Genomic DNA, 15,815 nt, shown 5'->3' with positions numbered 1-15,815 from the left:
ATCATATCATGCCAAGTCAAGTCAAGTCAAGTCAAGTCAAGTCAAATCATATCATATCATATAAAATCATATATCAAATCAAATCAAGTCATGTCATGTCATGTCATGTCAAGTCAAGTCAAGTCAAGTCAAGTCAAGTCAAGTCAAGTCAAGTCGTGTCGTGTCGTGTCGTGTCATGTCAAGTCAAGTCGACTTTATTGCCATTATGTAGTCACCCATACAATGGAATTGAGAGTACCACCGCAAAAGATGCATAGTTCAAACAATTATAACACAAAACAAGCATGAGTAAAACATTTCAAAATATGTTAGAACAGTGAGCTAAAACAAGGACAAGGACGTCTGATTTAATAATAAATATATTAATAAATAAATGACCAATGAAAATGCTGCAAAGTTATTGAAATTAAATCAAAACAAATCAAAACAAATCAAATCATATCATATCATATCATATCATATCATATCAAATCAAATCAAAACAAAACAAATCATATCAGATATCATTTATCAAATCATATCATATCAAATCAAATCAAGTAAAGTCAAGTCATGTCATGTCAAATCTAGTCAAATCATATCATATCATATCATATCAAATCATATATCATATCATACCAAATCAAATCAAGTCAAGTCAAGTCAAGTCATGTCATGTCATGTCAAATCATATATCATATCATAGCAAATCAAATCAAGTCAAGTCAAGTCAAATCATATCAAATCAAATCAAATCAAATCAAATAATATCATATCATATCATGTCATGTCATGTCATGTCATGTCATGTCATGTCAAGTCATGTCAAGTCATGTCAAGTCATGGCATGGCATGTCATGTCAAGTCATGTCAAGTCATGGCATGGCATGTCATGGCATGTCATGTCATGTCATGGCATGTCATGTCAAGTCAAGTCAAGTCAAGTCAAGTGACATGTCATGTCATGTCAAGTCGACTTTATTGCCATTATGTAGTCACCCATACAATGGAATTGAGAGTACCACCGCAAAAGATGCATAGTTAAAACAATTATAACACAAAACAAGCATGAGTAAAACATTTCAAAATATGTTAGAACAGTGAGCTAAAACAAGGACAAGGACGTCTGATTTAATAAAAAATATATTAATAAATAAATGACCAATGAAAATGCTACAAAGTTATTGAAATTAAATCAAAACAAATCAAATCAAATCATACCATATCATATCAAATCAAATCAAAACAAATAAAATCATATCATATCATATATCATATCATATCAAATCATATCATATCAAATCAAATCAAATCAAATCAAGTCAAGTCAAGTCATGTCATGTCATGTCATGTCAAGTCAAGTCAAGTCAAGTCAAATCATATCATATCAAATTATATATCATATCATATCATATCAAATCAAATCAAATCAAGTCAAGTCATGTCATGTCATGTCATGTCAAATCATATATCATATATCATATCATATCAAGTCAAGTCAAGTCATGTCAAGTCAAGTCAAGTCAAGTCAAGTCATATCATATCATATCATATCAAATCATATCATATCATATCAAATCATATCATATCATATCATATCATATATCAAATCAAATCAAAACAAATCAAATCATATCATATATCATATCAAATCATATCATATATCAAATCAAATCAAATCAAATCAAGTCAAGTCAAGTCATGTCATGTCATGTCATGTCAAGTCAAATCATATCATATCAAATCAAATCATATCATGCCAAGTCAAGTCAAGTCAAGTCAAGTCAAATCATATCATATCATATCATAATCATATCATATCATATCATATCATATCAAATCATATATCAAATCAAATCAAATCAAGTCATGTCATGTCAAGTCATGTCAAGTCATGTCAAGTCATGTCATGTCATGTCAAGTCATGTCATGTCAAGTCATGTCATGTCATGTCAAGTCATGTCATGTCATGTCATGTCAAGTCATGTCAAGTCATGTCATGTCATGTCAAGTCATGTCATGTCATGTCATGTCATGTCATGTCATGTCATGTCAAGTCATGTCAAGTCAAGTCAAGTCAAGTCAAGTCATGTCATGTCATGTCATGTCAAGTCGACATTATTGCCATTATGTAGTCACCCGTACAATGGAATTGAGAGTACCACCGCAAAAGATGCATAGTTAAAACAATTATAACACAAAACAAGCATGAGTAAAACATTTCAAAATATGTTAGAACAGTGAGCTAAAACAAGGACAAGGACGTCTGATTTAATAATAAATACATTAATAAATAAATGACCAATGAAAATGCTACAAAGTTATTGAAATTAAATCAAAACAAATCAAAACAAATCAAATCAAATCAAATCAAATCATACCATATCATATCATATCAAATAAAATCAAAACAAATAAAATCATATCATATCATATCAAATCATATCATATCATATCAAATCAAATCAAGTCAAGTCATGTCATGTCAAGTCAAGTCAAGTCAAATCATATCATATCAAATCATATATCATATCATATCAAATCAAGTCAAGTCATGTCATGTCATGTCATGTCAAATCATATATCATATATCATATCATATCAAGTCAAGTCATGTCAAGTCAAGTCAAGTCAAGTCATATCATATCATATCATATCATATCAAATCATATCATATCATATCACATCAAATCAAGTCATGTCATGTCATGGTATGTCAAGTCAAGTCATGACATGTCATGTCATGTCATGTCATGTCATGTCAAGTCAAGTCAAGTCAAGTCAAGTCAAGTCACGTCACGTCACGTCATGTCAAGTCGACTTTATTGCCATTTTGTAGTCACCCATACAATGGAATTGAGAGTACCACCGCAAAAAAGATGCATAGTTAAAACAATTATAACACAAAACAAGCATGAGTAAAACATTTCAAAATATGTTAGAACAGTGAGCTAAAACAAGGACAAGGACGTCTGATTTAATAATAAATATATTAATAAATAAATGACCAATGAAAATGCTACAAAGTTATTGAAATTAAATCAAAACAAATCAAAACAAATCAAATCAAATCAAATCATATCATATCATATCATATCATATCAAATCAAATCAAAACAAATCAAATCATATCATATATCATATCATATCAAATCATATCATATCAAATCAAATCAAATCAAGTCAAGTCATGTCATGTCATGTCAAGTCAAATCATATCATATCATATCAAATCATATATCGTATCATATCATATCAAATCAAGTCAAGTCATGTCATGTCAAATCATATATAATATATCATATCATATCAAATCATGTCATGTCATGTCATGTCAAGTCAAGTCAAGTCATGTCATGTCATGTCAAGTCAAGTCAAGTCAAGTCAAGTCATGTCATGTCATGTCATGTCATGTCATGTCATGTCATGTCAAGTCATGTCATGTCATGTCATGTCATGTCAAGTCATGTCAAGTCATGTCATGTCATGTCATGTCAAGTCAAGTCAAGTCAAGTCATGTCATGTCATGTCAAGTCGACTTTATTGCCATTGTGTAGTCACCCGTACAATGGAATTGAGAGTACCACCGCAAAAGATGCATAGTTAAAACAATTATAACACAAAACAAGCATGAGTAAAACATTTCAAAATATGTTAGAACAGTGAGCTAAAACAAGGACAAGGACGTCTGATTTAATAATAAATACATTAATAAATAAATGACCGATGAAAATGCTACAAAGTTATTGAAATTAAATCAAATCAAATCAAATCAAATCATACCATATCATATCATATCAAATCAAATCAAAACAAATAAAATCATATCATATCATATCAAATCATATCATATCAAATCAAATCAAATCAAGTCAAGTCATGTCATGTCATGTCAAGTCAAGTCAAGTCAAGTCAAATCATATCATATCAAATCATATATCATATCATATCAAATCAAGTCAAGTCATGTCATGTCATGTCATGTCATGTCAAATCATATATCATATATCATATCATATCAAGTCAAGTCAAGTCAAGTCAAGTCATGTCAAGTCAAGTCAAGTCAAGTCAAGTCAAGTCAAGTCATATCATATCATATATCAAATCATATCATATCATATCACATCAAATCAAGTCATGTCATGGTATGTCAAGTCAAGTCAAGTCATGTCATGTCATGTCAAGTCAAGTCAAGTCAAGTCAAGTCAAGTCAAGTCACGTCACGTCATGTCAAGTCGACTTTATTGCCATTATGTAGTCACCCATACAATGGAATTGAGAGTACCACCGCAAAAAAGATGCATAGTTAAAACAATTATAACACAAAACAAGCATGAGTAAAACATTTCAAAATATGTTAGAACAGTGAGCTAAAACAAGGACAAGGACGTCTGATTTAATAATAAATATATTAATAAATAAATGACCAATGAAAATGCTACAGAGTTATTGAAATTAAATCAAAACAAATCAAAACAAATCAAAACAAATCAAATCAAATCAAATCATATCATATCATATCATATCAAATCAAATCAAAACAAATCAAATCATATCATATATCATATCATATCAAATCATATCATATCATATCATATCAAATCAAATCAAATCAAGTCAAGTCATGTCATGTCATGTCATGTCAAGTCAAGTCAAGTCAAGTCAAGTCAAATCATATCATATCAAATCATATATCGTATCATATCATATCAAATCAAATCAAGTCAAGTCATGTCATGTCATGTCAAATCATATATAATATATCATATCATATCAAATCAAATCAAATCAAGTCATGTCATGTCATGTCAAGTCAAGTCAAGTCAAGTCAAGTCAAGTCATGTCATGTCAAGTAAAGTCATGTCAAGTAAAGTCATGTCATGTCAAGTAAAGTCATGTCAAGTAAAGTCATGTCATGTCATGTCAAGTAAAGTCATGTCATGTCATGTCATGTCAAGTCATGTCATGTCATGTCATGTCATGTCAAGTCATGTCATGTCATGTCAAGTAAAGTCATGTCATGTCAGGTAAAGGCATGTCAAGTAAAGTCATGTCAAGTAAAGTCATGTCATGTCAAGTAAAGTCATGTCATGTCATGTCATGTCATGTCATGTCAAGTAAAGTCATGTCATGTCATGTCATGTCATGTCATGTCAAGTCATGTCAAGTCATGTCAAGTCAAGTCATGTCATGTCATGTCATGTCAAGTCATGTCAAGTAAAGTCATGTCAAGTCATGTCAGGTAAAGTCATGTCAAGTAAAGTCATGTCAAGTAAAGTCATGTCATGTCATGTCATGTCAAGTAAAGTCATGTCATGTCATGTCAAGTAAAGTCATGTCATGTCATGTCAAGTCGACTTTATTGCCATTATGTAGTCACCCATACAATGGAATTGAGAGTACCACCGCAAAAGATGCATAGTTAAAACAATTATAACACAAAACAAGCATGAGTAAAACATTTCAAAATATGTTAGAACAGTGAGCTAAAACAAGGACAAGGACATCTGATTTAATAATAAATATATTAATAAATAAATTACCAATGAAAATGCTACAAAGTTATTGAAGAGGTAGATAGTATGTCTTGCACATATTAACTGTATTACACATTTATTAACATAAAAAAAATAATTAATGACTGTGAAAAGGCTGCTGCTATCAACTATTGCTGAAAAGAAAAATAGCACTCCTAAATTTGGAATTTACATCTTTAAATTGAAACGTTACAGCATTGGACTAAATTAAATATTTTGCTGCATCTGAAAACATGGAATTGCCAAAAATAGCAAATATTTTTATAATGTTGTCTGCTTTTCCTGTTCTTGTAAACTTCTTTGTTTGTACTCATGTCAAGTCTTATTTTCTTCCTGCTCTAGAGTCCATCATCCGTTTCTCTGAGATCAAGTACAGTGTACGTGAACCTCAGGTCAAAGGTAACTTGGCTATAGTGAAGATTCCAATCCTGCGTGTTGGAGATACCTCAAAGGTCTCAGTGGTGAGAGTGCACACCAAGGATGGCTCTGCAACCTCTGGAGAGGACTACAACCCGCTGTCAGAGGGTAGGAACCTGGTTTAGTGGCTACAGAGTACCTCTTCATTTCAGTTTATTCAACATTAAATAATGTGATTCAAGTTCTATGATTGTTGCGCTGTCTCTTAAAATTAATACACTAAATTATAATAACTTACATAATTCAAAAACTTACTTTAGTAAAAGTTGAAAAGTATCAGAATCAAAATGTACTTAAAGTGTCAAAAGTTAAACTTGTAATGCAGAATGGCCCCTCTCAGATTGTAAATATATTCCAAATATATCATCAAATTATTTGTATTGATGCATTTATGTAAGCAGCGTTTTAATTGTGTAAAGATGGGGCTAATTTTTAACTACTTAATATACTATTTAATTAAAAGATGTCTACTAAATGTATTATGTTTTTTATGTGAAACTCAACCTCAAAAGTAACTGAAGCTGTCAGTTAAATGAAGTGGAGTAAAATGTACAATATTTGCCTCAAAATGTAGTGGAGTAGAAGTATAAAGTTCAATAAAATGAAAATAGTCAAGTAAAGTACAGTACTTTAGTTAATGTACTTAATTACATTCCACCACTGTATAGTTTATATCCAGGCTACAGTGACTTTTCAGTTTATTCAACATTAAATAATGTGATTCAAGCTCTATGATTGTTGCGCTGTCTCTTAAAATGAATACACTAAATTATAATAACTTACATAGCTGTAGAAAATGATCCAGATGAAGCATTTCTAAGCAGCACATTAACAATTAATAAAAGGTTTAAAATATACTATGAGGTAGAGGAAATAAGGACATATTTAAGTATTCATTCAAGTGATTTAATATAATTAAACATTTATTAAGTGTTTAGGTAACGCTTTATAATAAGGTCCTTAATAACCATTAATTAACAAGTAATAAGGCATTGTTCTCGCTTTAGATCCGGTAGTTGCAAAAAGCATAGTTAACTTATAGTTAACTTATAATAGATGAGCAATAAAGTATATTTTAATATCAATAAGCAAACAAAATAAGATTAATAAAGGCATGGCAAAGACATAATGGGTGGGTCATGGGTGTTTGTAATGCCATTATTAACACTTATATACGCTTATAAACACACAATAATGTTAATAAGCATTTTGTAAGGACTTACAAGGGCCTTATTACTTGTTAATTAATGGTTATTACAAGGACCTTAATATAAAGTGTTACCAGTGTGTATTCAAATGTTCAAATCCTTTGATGGTGGGTTTATTTAAGTGGTAAAAGAAAAATGAGTTATTGTAGGAACCTGGTTTAGCGGCTACAGAGTGCCTCTTCCTATGAATTAACGTTGGAAATATTTACATTTTTGATCAACGCTAACTCCACTGTCTCTGTTTTAGATGTCGAGTTCAAGGAGGGTGAGAAGGAACACTTTGTGGAGATTGAGATCCTGTATGACGGTCAGAGAGAGATGAGAGAGGCCTTCACTGTCCACATGAAGCCCGATGACAACATGGTGGCTGAAATACAGGTGACCCAAAGGTTACACAGCACATACACACAAATAAATATAAACCTACATTTGCACACGTACAGTGGCGCATATCTACACACGTGAGCATGCGCCCCTGTCATGTCAGCCTGCGTTAAAAAATAGCCAGGCAGCAGCTGGCATTGCTGTCAGCACGCCTGAACCACAGAGTCTTATAAAAAGCTTTTCCCTCTGGAATGAGATGCTGAGGGGAATGTCCCAGCAGAGCCAAACAGCAGACAAACCTATAAACAGAACTGCGACATTCTACCCATATACTCGACATCAGACATGCACCGTTCACGTGACGATTTCAAATGTTAGGCACCAAAATTTGAACAAGTTGTTGGAGGAATGATGAAAGCTTGTTATACTTACGCAGAGCATTAATACGTTTATTTGTGTAATGAAGGTTGTTATGGAAGCTTTGCTTTTTTTTTTTTTTCAAACTGAATCAAACAAATGCAGGATGCTCAAGTGGGTGATTTTACATGTAAACAAAAGCATCGGTGTCTAGTGTGTGTGAGCCAGTACACTTCACCCATCCTACAAAATTATATAAGTCAACCACCCAAACCCTGCTAGAGCTGCAGACATGCAATTACAAGGTAATTGAGTACAAGGTGTGTGTGTGTGTGTGTGTGTGTGTGTGTGTGTGTGTGTGTGTGTGTATTTGAGAGAGAGAGAAGAAGAAGGCTGCATATTAGAGGTGTGAATCCCCATAGGCCCCACGATATGGTTTTATCCCGATACTTGAGTCAAGAGACAATATTATTGCGATTTTAAGCATTTTGAGATATATTGCGATTTAACTGTTTAAATGCATTTTGTGTCAACAAAATTTAATTCAATCAAGAGTTGCTTTGTCGGGGTGTTCCCGGTGGCACACCTGGTAGCGCGCGCACCATAGAGGCATTGTCCTCGTGAGCGGGCGGCCTGGGTTCGAATCTGACTCGGAGCCCTTTCCCGCATGTTTTCCCCTCTGTCTCCCCCTTCACTCTGTCCGATCAATAAAGCCCAAAAATGGCCAAAAAAATATCTATCTATCTTTTATTTCTCCACAATAAGAGTCAAACCCACCGACTGACCAACAAAATATTCAGTCATACTCAACTGAACTGATATCAAATAACAACAATTGCAGCTTTTTCTCAAACTTTCCTCAACTTTAAGCTTCACTGCTCTGAATTTTTTTTAATAAAACATAAAAAAAGCCTAACTTTGCAGCGTTATTTTGACAACTTCCCAACGTGATATCCTGACGCACATGGTGCTTAAAATTCCTTATATCATGAGACCAGTATCTCCAGTATATTCCTAAAAATGAGCCCGCTACAGCCTCCGGAAAAAAACAAAAACTCCGTAAATACTGACAGTCGCCAGAGCGCCTAATATTGATACTTGGCTGCCATAAATTGATATAATATTGCCACTCAAAACCCCCCTTGATCCACTTTGCTTGAACAAATCTGACAACATCCAGTCAAGATGCAGAAGAGAACCAGGAAAGACAAATAAATGCACATTTCAAAAAGCCTTCACGATTTTTGTAAATGTAATATATTATTACTCTGTTGTTAAAACAGCATTCCATTTGGTGAAGAGCACATTATGACAAGTTTAGGACTTTGAACTTGAGTGCAAAGACTTGAGACTTCCACTCCTGCTGTCTAAAGTTGACGACCAGCTTACGATGCTTTCCCTCCTCTCTCCAGATGAACAAGGCCATTGTGTACATTGAGGAGATGGACAGCGTGGCAGATGTTACCTTCCCTGCAGTGCCCCAGGTGGTTTCGCTGCTCATGTACGACGACACAGTAAAAATCAAAGACAAGCCCCACCCGCCCAACGGATACCCTGTTGTGTGTGTGACGGTGAGTGCAACGATTCGGCTGCTTTTGAGAGCCACACACACCTCTGGATCTCTTTCATTCTTCAGTTTATTGTTTATTGTTTATTGTTAAAAAGATCCCCATTAGCTGTCACCAAAAGTGGGACGAGCTAGTCTTCCTGGGGTCCACAAGACAAAACAAAAATCACTTAACAATTAAACATTGTAGACATTATTATATACACTGAAAAAAGAACCAACTTAATTGAATTGTTTCATTTGGTAACACCTAAATGAATTAAGTTCTTTCAAATTAATTTAAAATCAATTTTGTTAATCTAACTTATTAAATTAATTTGAAAGAACTTAATTCATTTAGGTGTTACCAAATGAAACAATTCAATTAACTTGGTTCAACTATTTTCTTTTTTCAGTGTACGTCATCAGAAATCATTCTGAATAAGTTATTACATTCATATCTATTACATTAATTCTCACTTTCATACAGTAAATATGTTAATTCACTACTCACAAATTTAAATAGTGCATTCTCAAGTAATAATTAAAAGATTCTTTACTATTCAGTTTTACGTATATTCAGTGGGCAATTATTCCAATAACTGATAGCACGATAAATAACTGTTCTCTTTAAGGCATTTGATTTTGGACATGGTAACATCATCTGACCACCATTAGCTGACCTTGTTACCATCTGTCTTGTCATCTCTTGCAGGCTTGCAACCCGAAGTACCACGACTTTGATAAAACCGGTTCCATCTGCTCCGGGGAGAACATCAACGACACTCTGACTCAGTACCGCTGGCTGGTCAGCGCCCCGACCGGGTCGGATGGAGTCACCAGCCCGATGAGGGAGGTGGACACTAATACTTTCTTCACCAACACCAAGTCCATCACTTTGGATTCGATCTACTTCCAGGCCGGCTCAAGAGTTCAGTGTGCTGCGAGGGCCTTTAACGCCAACGGAGATGCTGGTCTGGAGCTGTCCAGTCCCATTGCTATCATCAGCAAGGAGGAGGGTGAGTGAAGGACTGGTGAGAGAGCTGCAAATGTATATTTAACATGGAGTTAATTAAATAAGTTTTACTGACTTCTAACTCTGTGCAGGTATGTGTCAGCCTCGTATTCAAGGCACCGTTGGAGCTGAACCTTTCTCTGCTAAGATCCGCTACACTGGTCCAGATGACCCAGACTTCCCCAACCTCATTAAACTGACTGTCAACATGCCGCACATGGATGGTGAGCAGTACATGTGTGTTGCAAGTAGGGAGGGGAATAATTAATCGATGATTGGTTAATGGTTGTTAAGAATTTGGTCGATCACATGGAATTTTTAATCGATCTGTCTATTTTTCAATTCTAATTTTATCTATGACTGTGTATCAGTACTCACTGAACTGAAACACGGCCGAGCATTCAATTCTGCTGCCATACGTGAATAAACCAATGAGCTGAGAATCAAGTTGGATAAAGCTCCAGTTTGTAAACTGAAAGTTGCAATAACAATTATAAAACACACAAAAAATTCAAGAGTATTAATTTGAGCAATACTAGCTTATTGTATGAAACCTTGCTAGCATGAATTAGTATGAGTTTTATATTATCCAAAACTTATTTAAACAAAAAAAACACATTTAAATAGGCAAGATTACTGTGAAAACTAACCTCATGCCTCATCAGGGGTTAAAACATAAAACATTGAACTCCTTGGCGTTATCTTTACAGTTTAATCTCTTTTGAGTTAGTTTGAAGATCGACAGGATCAAGTCTCTTTTTGTTCTTTCAAAATAAAAGCATCCATTATCAAAACAGGCTTTTGCATAGTACTGTATATATATCTTTTATTTTGCCCATGTATGCATGTTTTTACACACATGTTTAAAAATCTAGCGATTGATCGATTAATTGATTGATTATTTCCTTATAAATAATAAAGTTGCCAGGTTTCTTCCAAAAAAGCCCATCCCTAGTTGCAAGCATTAATATCTTTAATGTTTAGTAATCTAGACAGAAAAATCAACAAGTTTTTTACTCTCAACAGGCATGTTACCAGTGATCTCTACAAGATCTCTGTCCAACTTTGAGCTCACCCTGAGCCCGGACGGCACACGTGTGGGCAACCATCGCTGCTCCAACTTGCTGGACTTCAATGAGATCCAAACAGGCCACGGATTCATCACCGACGCAACAAAGAATCCTGAAATTATCGGCGAGACTTCTCCCTACCAGTACAGCCCGATCATGCGTTCTACCAACTCTCTGCGCTTCTACAGGAACCTCAACTTGGAGGCCTGCCTCTGGGAGTTCACCAGCTACTACGACATGTCGGAGCTGCTGAATGATTGTGGAGGCTCCATCGGCACGGACGGACAGGTAGGAGATACTCACAGGAAGAAAGATACAGAGAGTTAAACATTTTTAAGGCTTGGTTACACCAGCATTTATTGATCAGCTGATTCTCTCCGAGGGTTTTAATAAACCAAATGGTCATTTTTATTGCAAGTTTAACTTTTCTGAACTTTGACTTGCAAGTTGACCAATCACACTGTCTTGACAAGGAGAGTCCGAATAGAAGGAAACAATTGTAGCTTATAACACACAATCATTGACTTTGGAAACACCATGCATTTACTTAATTTAAAATAAATAATACATTTTAAATAAATAAAAAATATATTTAAAAAAAACAGTGAACTTTAAAAATTATTACATTTGAAAACTATTAAAAATGTAAAATAAATAAATAAAATAAAATCACAGTTAAATACAATTATGCATATTTAGAGAAAATAAACAAAAATAACTTCCACAACTTATTGAAAGCTCTTAAACACATATTCATAATTTTGGTACACTGTATTTAACATATTCCACCACGACAATTGTTTAATCCTCATTATCTTATTAGAAGTAATCATTAGAAACCAAAATTGTAAGTGAAAAACGGATCCTACTTCATCCTTGACAATGTCTGATTTGTCTCTTTAGGTGCTAAACCTGGTCCTTATTGATCAGCTGATTCTCTCCAAGGGTTTTAGTAAACCAAATGGTTTTTTTTTTATTGCAAGTTTAACTTTTCTGAACTTTGACTTGCAAATTGACCATTCACACACTGTCTTGACAAGGAGAGTCCAAATAGAAGGAAAGAACTGTAGCTTATAACACACAATTATTGACTTTGGAAAAACCATGCATTTACTTATTTTAAAATAAATAAATACATTTTAAATAAATAAAAAATATTTAAAAAACCCAGAGAATTTTTTAAAAAACTTTAAAAATTATTAAATTAGAAAACTATTAAAAATGTAAAATAAATAAATACAACAAAATCACAGTTAAATACAATTATGCATATTTAGAGAAAATAAACAAAAATAACTTCCACAACCTATTGAAAGCTCTTAAACACATATTCATAATTTTGGTGCACTGTATTTAACATATTCCAGCACGACAATTGTTTAATCCTCATTATCTTATTACAAGTAATCATTAGAAACCAAAATTGTAAGTGAAAAACGGATCCTACATCCGCCAAACCCAGTGAATTTTTTAAAACTTTAAAAATGATTTAATTAGAAAACTATTAAAAATGTAAAATAAATAAATAAAATCAAATCACAGTTAAATACAATTATACATATTTAGAGAAAATAAACTAACTTCCACTACCTATTGAAAGCTCTTAAACATATATTCATAAATTTGGTACACTGTATTTAACATATTCCAGCACGACAATTGTTTCATTCTCATTATCTTATAAGAAGTAATCATTAGAAACCAAAATTGTAAGTGAAAAACGGATCCTACTTCATCCTTGACAATGTCTGATTTGTCTCTTTAGGTGCTAAACCTGGTCCAGTCCTACGTCACCCTGCGCGTCCCTCTGTTTGTGTCCTACGTCTTCCACTCTCCCGTAGCTGTGGGAGGCTGGCAGCACTTCGACCTGCAGTCAGAGCTCAAACTCACCTTTGTGTATGACACAGCAATCCTGTGGCAGGACGGCATCGGCAGCCCACCTGAAGCTGAGTTACAAGGTATGTTTTTGTCAGACCGCGGCTGCTCCGTCCTGGTGCCTACGATCCATTTTCTGAAGCATTGTGAAACGTGTTCTCTGTTCTCATAGGTGCCATGTACCCGACCAGCATGCGTATCAATGAGGAGGGACGTCTGGTAGTCAACTTCAAGACAGAGGCCCGCTTCAGGGGACAGTTTGTCATGTCTCATGCAGGTACGAGGATGGCACACACACATGCCTGAAACCATAGATTGTAAAAAAAACGTGCACATTGTCTCTGTGTCGTCACCCAGAGGTTTATCAACCAATTAAAAATGGGAGGAGTGTGGCTGAGCTGAATGAAGCCTGGTTGCTAAAAAAAAGATCAGCTCAGACAGAACTCGCCACATGCTTAATTATGCAAAATTTAGCCTTCATATAATTTAATTACATAAAAATCCACCTCCGTAAGATTTTGAACAGATAATTTGCTATAGAGACTTATAAGATATAATAATATATTATAATATAATATATATTTTGGTAACGCTTCATATTAAGGTCCTTGTAATAACCATTAATTGACAAGTAATAAGGCCCTTGTAAGTCCTTACAAGATGCTTATTAACATTATTGTGTGTTTATAAGCTTATATAAGTGTTAATAATGGCATTACAAACACCCATGAGCCACCCATTATGTCTTTGCCATGCCTTTATTAATCTTATTTTGTTTGCTTTGATATTAAAATATACTTTATTGCTCATCTATTATAAATTAACTATAAGTTAACTATGTTTTTTGCAACTACTGGATCTAAAGCGAGAACAATGCCTTATTACTTGTTAATTAATGGTTATTAAGGACCTTATTATATAGCGTTACCCAATTTCTTGGTCACAGTCACAGGGAGCCGCTGTAGGTGGCCTGAAGAGCCACATGTGGCTCCGGAGCCGCAGGTTGCCCACCCCTGGTCTATGGCGATTTGACTCCCATAGACCAAAACTTCTGTTTTTGGCCATGTTCACTTATTTTTTTTAATTCCGGAGGTTGCCGCTTGTCTAAACCCATCCAGTGAGGTCACTCTATACAGCGGCCTCCTATTGGATTACCCTGTGGCCGACGTCCTCTCTTCATCTATTTCTGGAGTTCTACATTGGGGGTCCTTCCTGTGTGAAAGTGCCAGAGGTCATTTCAGCAAATGTCAAAATGACCCCTTCAGCGTTTACAGTTAGGAAGCAAGTGGCACAAACAATGCAGAAGGTCACTCTTAAAATAAAAAAGGGAGACGCTGTTGAAGCCAGTTTGGACGAAATGCAGCTCCAAAGATTTATGACCGTCTTCATGTCTGTTTTCAGGAACCAGCGTGTCATCCATGGTGATGTGTGCTGACCACCCCGGGCTGACATTCACTCTGTCGCTGGTCAGGACTGAGCCTACTTACAACCAGCCCATGCAGCAGTGGAGTTTTGTCTCTGACTTTGCTGTGAGTTGAGATACGATCAGAACTCACCAGCTGCGGTTTAATGATCATAAACTTTACATTGTTTCTTAACATTGTTTGTGTGTGACCTCCAGGTGCGAGACTACTCTGGAACCTACACTGTGAAGCTGGTCGCCTGCATTGCCTCACCAAACGGAGAGTTCAGCATCCCTCCTGTCTGCCATCCAAGAGAGCCGCTTACATTTGACATGGACATTCGCTTCCAGCAGGTTAGTCTTAAGGATATTGGATATTGCAGCAGTCTATATTCCAATTTAATTAATTGTGCAGCACTACTCAGAATATACAGTCATGGAAAAAATGATTAGACCACCCTTGTTTTCCTCAATTTCTTGTTCATTTTAATGCCTGGTACAACTAAAGGTACATTTGTTTGGACAAATATAATGATAACAACAAAAATATTTCTTAAGAGTTTAATTTAAGAGCTGATATCTAGACATTTTCCATGGTTTTCTTGAAAATAGCCAAAATCATTATCAAGATTTGTATTTGGGGTTGTATGCGGGACTGTTCTGTGTTCAATAACTGGTAACGATTTATAATAAGGTCCTTAATAACCATTAATTAACAAGTAATAAGGCATTGTTCTCGCTTTAGATCCGGTAGTTGCAAAAAGCATAGTTAACTTATAGTTAACTTATAATAGATGAGCAATAAAGTATATTTTAATATCAATAAGCAAACAAAATAAGATTAATAAAGGCATGGCAAAGACATAATGGGTGGGTCATGGGTGTTTGTAATGCTATTATGAACAATTATAAGATACTCATGAGGCTTTTATTAATGTTCTTTAGCATTTGCAAACTGTTAACAAGTTTCTTATTAGTGCTAATAAATCTCTTATAGCCTGCTATTAGCTGTATTATAATGCCATTATATAACTTATATAAGCTTATAAACACACAATAATGTTAATAAGCTTCTTGTAAGGACT

At 34.5% G+C, this 15,815-nt stretch overlaps 1 protein-coding gene across 1 annotated transcript in view; it reads left to right on the top strand.

Moving 5' to 3' along the window:
- frem3 (Fras1 related extracellular matrix 3) overlaps positions 1–15,815 on the top strand; it is a 51,570-nt gene that overhangs the window by 32,597 nt on the left and 3,158 nt on the right. Inside the window, exons 11-20 of the mRNA XM_059328576.1 lie at positions 5,859–6,041; positions 7,389–7,519; positions 9,235–9,393; positions 10,084–10,387; positions 10,476–10,607; positions 11,410–11,741; positions 13,219–13,411; positions 13,501–13,605; positions 14,730–14,857; positions 14,950–15,084. Of these exons, the coding sequence (XP_059184559.1) occupies positions 5,859–6,041; positions 7,389–7,519; positions 9,235–9,393; positions 10,084–10,387; positions 10,476–10,607; positions 11,410–11,741; positions 13,219–13,411; positions 13,501–13,605; positions 14,730–14,857; positions 14,950–15,084 (1,802 nt within the window). The remainder of the gene's footprint in view (positions 1–5,858; positions 6,042–7,388; positions 7,520–9,234; positions 9,394–10,083; positions 10,388–10,475; positions 10,608–11,409; positions 11,742–13,218; positions 13,412–13,500; positions 13,606–14,729; positions 14,858–14,949; positions 15,085–15,815) is intronic.

Source organism: Centropristis striata, chromosome 1, assembly GCF_030273125.1.
Source record: "Centropristis striata isolate RG_2023a ecotype Rhode Island chromosome 1, C.striata_1.0, whole genome shotgun sequence".
NCBI classification, from domain to species: Eukaryota; Metazoa; Chordata; class Actinopteri; order Perciformes; family Serranidae; genus Centropristis; species Centropristis striata.
This window is presented reverse-complemented; position numbering and strand designations above follow the sequence as displayed.